The sequence below is a fragment of the Galeopterus variegatus genome, unplaced genomic scaffold, assembly GCF_000696425.1.
Source record: "Galeopterus variegatus unplaced genomic scaffold, G_variegatus-3.0.2 Scaffold8735, whole genome shotgun sequence".
NCBI lineage: Eukaryota > Metazoa > Chordata > Mammalia > Dermoptera > Cynocephalidae > Galeopterus > Galeopterus variegatus.
Genome location: NW_007734846.1, coordinates 25737 through 34456, shown reverse-complemented (window position 1 = coordinate 34456; position 8720 = coordinate 25737). Strand labels below are relative to the sequence as shown.

General features: G+C 51.8%; 1 protein-coding gene across 3 annotated transcripts in view; it reads left to right on the top strand.

Moving 5' to 3' along the window:
• The window catches only part of LOC103608714 (neurofascin-like), a 50490-nt gene that overhangs the window by 24819 nt on the left and 16951 nt on the right, over nucleotides 1-8720 (top strand). For 2 of the 3 annotated variants that reach the window (XM_008593120.1, XM_008593119.1), the window contains exons 3-7: nucleotides 1129-1146; nucleotides 1960-2065; nucleotides 3709-3905; nucleotides 4321-4443; nucleotides 7187-7357. In XM_008593120.1, coding sequence (XP_008591342.1) covers nucleotides 1129-1146; nucleotides 1960-2065; nucleotides 3709-3905; nucleotides 4321-4443; nucleotides 7187-7357 — 615 coding nt within the window. The remainder of the gene's footprint in view (nucleotides 1-1128; nucleotides 1147-1959; nucleotides 2066-3708; nucleotides 3906-4320; nucleotides 4444-7186; nucleotides 7358-8720) is intronic. The other variant, XM_008593121.1, reaches the window with a different exon arrangement.

Genomic DNA, 8720 nt, shown 5'->3' with positions numbered 1-8720 from the left:
CCCTTTCCAAAAAAAAAAAAAAAAAAAAAAAAAGTCAGCCCGCAATGCCAGTAGACATCTGACATTCGCCCCAGCATGAAACAAGAAGGTCATGTTACTTTCTGATACAATCATAAGGAAAAGTTTTGTTTTTTTTTTAAGTTACAGCAACCAGTTATCTTTTCTGCAGACAAATTTTACCCAAGACCTTCTCCCCACAAAGAGAATACCACGTAATCCTTGCTACCTAAAGTGTGGTCCACAGACCAGCAGCATCGGCATCGCCTGGGTGCTTGTCAGAAATGCAAAATCCCAGGCCCCACCCTGCATTTTAACCAGACCCCAGTGGTTCATAAGCTTGTTAAAGTTTGAGAAGCCCGGCCTGGGAGCACAGCTGTACACAGCACAGGCACATTCCAATAAAGGCTGGAGGAGGTTTGAGCCACCTGAAAAGCACGGAAAGGAGCTGCAGGCCCTGCTTCACCCCCGGAGACTCTGACTCAGAAGCAGAATTTCTGTAGGGCGTGTACTTCTGCCATGAATAGGGCAACAATAATTCATCTGTCCCTAGAGTTTTCCAAAGGATGGGAAAAGAGGAGATGGTGAGGAGAGAAGGTGCTTTCGTGTGTGAAAGGGAGGAAGGTGTGGTGGGAGCAGTGAGGCCTTGGGGCTTTGCCTTGTAGCCACGGCTCAGATCTGCTCCTTCCCTGCCACCCCAGTCTTGCCCTCAGCCCCCCTCTCCTTGCCCCCTTGGCCAAGCAGCCCACCTCCCTCAATGGCGCCAGATGACAGGCAGCATCTTCAGAGCCTCTTTCAAGGAGCAGTGTCACTTTTTGACATGTGACTTCCCTGGCGACACCTTCCTCTGATCAGAAGCTGGTCTGTCTTCTCCACTGTGTGGTTTCAGTCTCCCCGGGGAGGTGCCACCTTTTTTCAAAGCACTCTCTGGGTCTGTTCCCCAGCCCTGCTGGGCTCCTCCCCTGAGCTGTGCAGCTGGGAGGAGGAGTCCCGTGTACAGTGCCATCCTCAAGGCCACCTCACCTGTCTCCCTGCGTGTCGGGTGTGAGGACACCTGGGCGGTTAGTCGTGTGTGTGATAACGATGTTCTTCTTTCTCCCTCTCACAATGCTACCCCTTTGGAACTAACAGCAAGCATTCAGAATGAGCGTAAGTGCCCCGGCCCCTCTGCACTCTGCCTCTGGGAGGTGGGAGGGAGGAAGGAGCAGGGAGGCCAGGTGAGGAGACACCTGGGAATTAGTGGCCTCTCTGCCATGTCTGCTGGGACCTCTGCTCAACACCAGAGCCCTGTAGTGAGGTCCCTTACCACAGGGGAAGGGAAGAGGCTTACCCAGATCATTGGATTGCTGGAAGGCAGAGGAGCAGGTGGTAAGGAGAGGGTCTTTGGACTGAATCAGGGGTGCACCACAGCTGCCGCTGCTCCCCCTCCTCCAGTGGCTGGCATGGGACTCCAGTGTAGATAGACATGGAGCTCATGCCCTGCAGTGAGAGGCTCTGGCTCCTTGGCCTGCAGACAAAGTCCTGGGAAGTTCTCTGGGATCAAAGCCTCTATCAGCTCTAGCCCCATCACAGTGTGTTGGTCTGCTGAGCCTCCAGGGCTCAGAAGCACCATGGCCCCTAAGTTCTAGAAATGTGGCTGCTTTTTGTGCCTTTATTCATTCAACAAACACAAAGAACTACTGTGCAGTGTGCATTGTACTGAGCATTGGGATATAAGAACAGGTGTAACAAAAGCCTGGCCTTCACTTTCTCAGAGGGACACTGTGGGGTCTTCTTAAAGGCATTCCTATGCTTAGGAGGCTCGGACACCCAGCCCCTTTCCTGCGGCCCCACTGAAGGAGCTGGGTCTCTGGAACGGGACACTGTTCACTGCCTGCTTGCCCGTGTGGCTCCTGAAACTCTTAATTTCAGCCATTCCCCAAGCCAGGCAGCCCTGACCGCCCACCCTGTGCACCGTTGCAGTGACCCAGCCCCCGACGATCACCAAGCAGTCAGTGAAGGACCACATCGTGGACCCCCGCGATAACATCCTGATTGAGTGTGAAGCCAAGGGGAATCCTGCCCCCAGGTGAGTGGAGGGAAAGGGCCTGGAAAGAGAGCCCTTGGACCCCTTGCCACGGCCTGACGATACTTAAGGCAAATGAGAAATTAAACGTATGCACTCAAAAAACAGCCACTAGGCACCTATTAGGTAGAAGGTACAATTTAGGTAAATAGGAGATTTAGTTGATAAGAAAACTGGGACCAGAAAATTTAACTGTCTTGTTTAAGTTCCCACCAGAAATCCAGAACTAGATACCGAGTTTCCTGACTTTCAGTAGAACGTTCTTTCGACCGTCTCTTGTTCCCGGCATCCACCCATGCTCAGCTTAGAGGAGGTTCCTCTTCCCGGCTAACGCGAGTCTTTCATTCTGAGCTTGCTCTGCATGTGTGCTCGTCGGGATCGAGTGAGATGTCAGCAGACGTGAGTCAAAAGCTGGCTCTGTCCAGGCTCCGCAGGAGATGCTGCTACTCACGTGTCGTGCTCCACCACCTAACGGCCCCCTGGGGAAGGACCGGTGTCCTTATGAATGGGAAGTGAAACAGAGGTGCAGAGACTTTGCCAAGGTCACCCGGCTTGAAAGGGGTGGAATCCAGATTTAGACCCCAGCCTCTGACCTCCATGGTCAGATTTCTTTCTATGGAATGATAAGCACTGGAGGGAGATATGGCAGATGTTATCTGTCCCCCTTCTTCAATGTAGCACCCACAGACTGGCCCTTTCAGGAGTCTCATGCAAGATTCAGACCCAGACATGACAGGACCCCATCTAGGGTGTGTCTGTCAACAGAGCAAAGGTCACCAGGTGTGCGGCAGCCTTATTCTGGCTCCCCGGGTTTGCATGAACTTGAACTTGAGCCCAGGAACGAGGAGGGAGTCACCTTGAAGGGTCAGTCAGTGCACCGGTGACCTTGCTTCTGAGATTTGGTCTTTCCCCCTTGGTTCCTTTGCAGGGACAATGACTTTCTCCTGCTTCTATTACCAATTATATCATGGGCAGCTGGTTGTAGCAGACACACACAGCATCCCAGCCTCCCAGGAGAGGCAGAGAGGTGTCCAGAGCTCTTCACCCAGGGCTCAGTTCTATTAAGCTGCTGTCTCTGTGAAAGCTGCCCCTCCTGGGCTACAGTGTGTGGCCACTGCTTTAAAATCCACACTCGCTGAGCAGGGGCACAGATAACCTAAGCCATTTCACTTTGGCTTTAGAGTGGATTATAAAATGAAGGGGTTAGGAGGAGCAGAACTTGCTCTCTAATGCCTTTGGGTTGGGTGAAATGTGACTTGAGTTGGCATTCCTAGTAGGAGGTCGAGAATGTCCTGGGGTGGAGAGAGAGGCTAACTCTGGATTCTGAAAATCAGAATCACTGCCTTCTCCATCATGTACCTATAGAACATAATCCCCCAGTAGCTACTTGAGTTTCTACCACTCAGATCCAGGACTCCCAGCCTTGGCTGGGTGAAAATATTGGTGGCAGCCCCTGGCCTGGGGACTCGTAGGGGTGGGACCTGGGTCTTAGTGTTTTATCGAGCTCTGCAGATGGTTCTGCTGCTCAGCCGGGGCTGGGGACCATTGGTATGGAGGTGTGGGGACAAGACTGGAAGTGGGAAGCTTCGCCTGGAGCCCAGACCCACCCCATTAGTCTTGGTTGCTCTGTCCCCCATTGTCCACAGCTTCCACTGGACTCGCAACAGCAGGTTCTTCAACATTGCCAAGGACCCCCGGGTGTCCATGAGGAGAAGGTCGGGGACCCTGGTGATCGACTTCCGCAGCGGTGGGCGGCCGGAAGAATATGAGGGGGAATACCAGTGCTTTGCCCGCAACAAATTTGGCACGGCCCTGTCCAATAGGATTCGCCTGCAGGTGTCTAGTGAGTAGCATGGGGCAGGGCCGAGATGCCCTGCTCCTGGGCAGGCGGGGGAGGGGTACGGAAGGCCATTCTGGAAGGACCACCCCTGCCCCTGGCCTGTAGGTGCCTTGGTGCTCTCCATGTATCTCCCCCAGCTCAGAAAGATTTCCTGCAAAGGAAGCTTCCAGACCAAAGTCTGCAACAACTTCACCGGCTGCTCTGGGCATAGGAGGGAGGACAGAAGGCCTCTCTTCTCCCGCCTCTCAAGGGCAGCCCCTCACTTAGGCTCACGGGCCCTGTCCCTCTTGCCTCCCTCATCCTCTGGTTGTCCCTTCTCTTTCCCGTCCTTACATGCCGGCCTCTGAGCCTGCTCCTGGCCCCAGCCCTGGTCCCAGCTATTATCCTCATTTCATCCTCCTCTGTCTGTTCTCCCCAGAGTCTCCCCTGTGGCCCAAGGAAAACCTAGACCCTGTGGTGGTTCAAGAAGGTGCCCCCTTGACACTCCAGTGCAACCCCCCACCTGGACTTCCGTCCCCAGTCATCTTCTGGATGAGCAGCTGTAAGTCATGGGGCCTGGTGTTTTATTTATGTTTTGACTGTAGGGAGTGGGGTGGGTGTGTTAAATGGGGAGGGGCTTGCCCAAACCTAGATGACCTTGACTTGGGAGAGGGAGGTACAGAGTAGATACAGATAGGGAAGGGAGGGATGGCAGGAGGGGGAGAGGAGGCGGACAGGTGAGCAGGGAGATGCACAAGAGACAGCAGTCCTCTGGTCACCTTCAGAATGCCCCCCACTTTTATTTTAATTGAAAACATGGGAAGAAACAGGTTTCTCACCAACAGCCACGGGGCTGAGAACACAGCTCCGCAGAGACAGGTTGCTTGGGCTCATTTCCTAGCCCAGCTGCTGGTAGCTGTGTGATCTTGAGCAAGTTGCTTCACTTCTCTGAGCCTCAGTTTCTTGTTTTGGGAAAAACAGAGCTCATAATTGTATTTACCTAGCAGGATTATTATAAGGATAAATGAGCCCATACATCCAAAGTGCTTAGAACAGCCAGACACACAGTAAGTGCTTGGTAGTGTCTGTGATGATGAAGATGGTGAAGGGCAAGAGAGGAAGGAATGAGGGAGAGGAGAGTCGTGTTTTCAGCAGGCCGGTTGAAGGCCATCGATTCCAAGCCTCCTCCTTCAGTCTGCTCGGTCCGGGGTCACTCTGATTCGATCTTCTTCTGGGACAGAAGGGTGAATGCGGGAATGAAACCTTTGATGAAGGACTGATGGGGACTTTGGGTGTCTGCAGCAGGGGGACAGAGTGACATCATTCAGAGATTGTTCTGGCTCAGTTTTGGACTGAGACTCATTCAACCTCTCTGGGCTTCAGTTTCTTGCCATATTTTCAACTAAAATAAAAGTGGGGAGGGCATTCTGGAGGTGACGAAGGACTGCCCTCTCTTGTGTACCGTCCTGGCTCCTTCCATCCCTCCCTTCCCTGTTGATCCATGTGTCTACCACTCTGTCTGTCCACCTCCCTCCCTACTATATGCCTATCTCTGTTCTATCCAGCCTGCTTCCAAGGGAGGCCGCCCTGTGGACGAGGCTCGCCGTGAGCTGGCCTGTGGGCGCGGGCGGCTCGGTGCTCAGCGTCTCTCTTTCCCTCGCCTCCATGCAGATTTGCAGGGAAGGCCGCCCGCCGCAGGCTGGGGGTTGGTTTGTTAGTTCACAGTTCAGACTGTCCTCTCTCACTTCCCACGTCACATTTGTCATCAAATTGTGTCCATGCTACCTCCCGACTAGGATTCATGAACTCCTCTTTCTGTCCTCACTGACATCTCCCCAGTGGAAGTCACCGTCGGTGTCTCCATGGGTGGCTACGGTGACCCCTAACCATTCTCCCCGGCCTCTCCGAAAACTTGATCTGATAGTTTTATTTACATGCTTAGAGCCCTTCATGGGCTCCTTCCTCATCTCGAAAAAAGTCCAGACTTTTCCCTGGCACGCAGCCCCCTTCCCGATCTGGTCCCTCTGCCTCTCCAGCCCTCCTCCCAGCCCTGGACAGGCCACGTGCTCTTCACCTTCAGCACACACCCTTCCTGCTCTGAGCCCCCCTGTCCTTCCCACCTGATATGACATGTGCAGCCTTCAAGGCTCAGCTCAGGACCCCTGGGCGTATCGGGCCCTCCTCTGCAGTTTGTCTCCTTCTTGCTGGTGTGCTCCACTCGCCACACCGCATCGTGATTACTTATTTATCTGCTGTCTCTTCTGCTAGACTGCAGGCTCTTTGAGGGCAGGAACTATCTGTGTTCATCTCTCTTTCATCAGCCCCTGGCTCAGTACCTGGCACATAGTAGGCCTACAGTAAATCTTTGAGGGATGATTTGAAGAGCTGGGAAAGTTGGCATCATTAACCTTGTACTTAAGAAATGGTGACTTAAAAAACAACTGGGAATAGGAAGGAGAGAGTTCTATGTGGCCAGCTTTGTAAATATATTTTTACAAACCTAACACCCTGGGGAAACCTGGTCTTTGGAGCTTACATCAGATGCAGTGCTTTAAAAATATATGGGTAATATAGTCAGCATTTTCAGCCACTCCTGTGATGACATTAATTCCAAAAAGCACACATTTTCATATTTTAACACCTCTAAAATTGGAAGCCCTTAAAATTGATGGTATGCATCTTACAATTATAATAATTAATGCTTTTTTCTTAGAAGTAAAAAAAAAAGGGGGGGAGGGCATCTCATCATTGGTGATGTCTAACTTTTGATTAAATACAGCAAAACCAAATTTAGTTTCATTTAATTTAGCAGACTGTTGACTGCCTACCATGTGCCGGGTCCTAGGGTGGGTGCTGGGGCATAAAGATAACAAGTCGTGCTCCCTGCCCTCTAAGTGTTCCCTCTGCTAGTGTGAGAATTTGAATCCCAATCTGGGGAGCATCTGAAGGCTTGTGTTCCCTCCCTCCGGCCTCGGTGTCAGTCAGATCTTTTGTGGCATGAACAGGAGATAGAAAAGTGTGGTCAGTGTGGTCACAGAACACGAGGATGGTGGGCAGATGGGTCTGAATGTAAAACCCTGCTTTCCTTTCACTGTCTTTACAACCAGAACATGTTAAATCCTCTGTGTTTCTGTCTGTAAAATGAGAGTAAGCCCTGCCTCGGAGTTGAGAGGATTATACCAAATAATGTCAAGCTCCTGGCCCCCACCCCACCCTCTGAAAGTGCTCGGTCACCAGAACTGTGATGACGGTTATTACTGTCATCATCTCTGCTAACCCCCCACCATACCTTTGCTTCCTTCTAGCCATGGAGCCCATCGCCCAAGACAAGCGTGTCTCCCAGGGCCACAATGGAGACCTGTATTTCTCTAACGTGATGCTGCAGGACATGCAGACCGACTACAGCTGCAATGCCCGTTTCCACTTCACCCACACCATCCAGCAGAAGAATCCTTTCACCCTCAAGGTCCTCACCAGTAAGTGCAGGCCCCTGCCCGGGGCTGGGGGGCCAGGGGAGGCAGCCCACTGAGCCCAAGCAGCCCTGGGTACTTGAGTCCCAGGGGACTTGTCCCTGAGGCTGACCTAAAAAGCCTTCCAGCTCATTGTGCCTGAGCCACTTCAGCTGCCCTTAAACAACATCTCTGGATTCTGAAGTCTTGAGTCCAACTTGGCCTTCCTCTCAGTGCTTCTTGAACTTTGGTGGGAATCAGAGTCACCTTGGGACTTGGCAAACCTACAAAGGCCCAGCCCTATCGTATCTCGACAGCCCTGGACCTCTTTGTCCTCTGTCAGTCTCCAAGTGATTCAGATGCACACCAGAGTTGAGAACCACTGCTTGAAGTGGGCTTCTGTTATCCCTCTTATGCACTCAGTTTGATTATTTCTTTTATTTCTAGTATTTCTTGGTTATATTTATTTCTAGAAGAAAGCCATAGCACGAAATATCTAAATCAGTGGGTATACCAAGATAAATTTTATTTGATTCTGCACCATGTATATGCCAAACCATATGGAGTCGCCATTTTTGTAAGTTGCAGATTTATGTTTTAGTTTTATTCGTTTTAGTTTTTATTCTTTGATTTTGTTTGGCTGGTCCAAAAGCCAGTCAGCATTTCCTGACACATTATGGCACTGGTGGCCCTTGCAGCGAGAGAGAAGCTTAGGCAGAGACATGCTTCTCAGCAGGGACAAGCCCACCTGGAGCTTTTCCTGCCTCATCCTCAGCCTGCTCGGGACATTGAAAGTTGTCCATGTCGGTTTACACCATGGATTTGTAACATGCCCCCCAAAAGAAACCTGAATTTGTCTGATGCATGCTGTGAATGTTGTTTTGATTGCTGTGGACAGTGGGGACTGTGGGAGAGGTCAAGCACAGAGCACCACAGGGTGCTGGCAGCTTCCACAGGTCAGAGAAAAGAGGCTGAACCCTGGCCCACGTGGAGGTGGCTGACGGTGCCTCCTGGGAGGGTGCAGCGGGGGAGAGGCTTGGGGGAGCTCACTCTTCATTCAGGACAGGTGGAGGTCCTGAGCCCCAGTGTTCCCTTCTTTCCTCATCAGTGCCTGCTGCTGGTGGGGACAGGTAGTCCTGAGCACCGACACAGCCCCACACTCTGTGTCCACCAGGGCATGGGAGGATCCACAGGAAGCAGCTTCCTTTTTTGTTCCCTTCTCATGTCTTTTTCTCCTTTTTTTCCTTACTCTTCATTTTCTTCCTTTTTCTTTATCACCTCCTTCCTCTCTATTTCCCCCCTTGCTTTCTTCCTTTCTCTCTCTCTGTTTTTCTTTCTTTCAGCTCCATTCTACCTTCCTCTAATCGCCTCCCTCCTGCCTCTGCAGGGT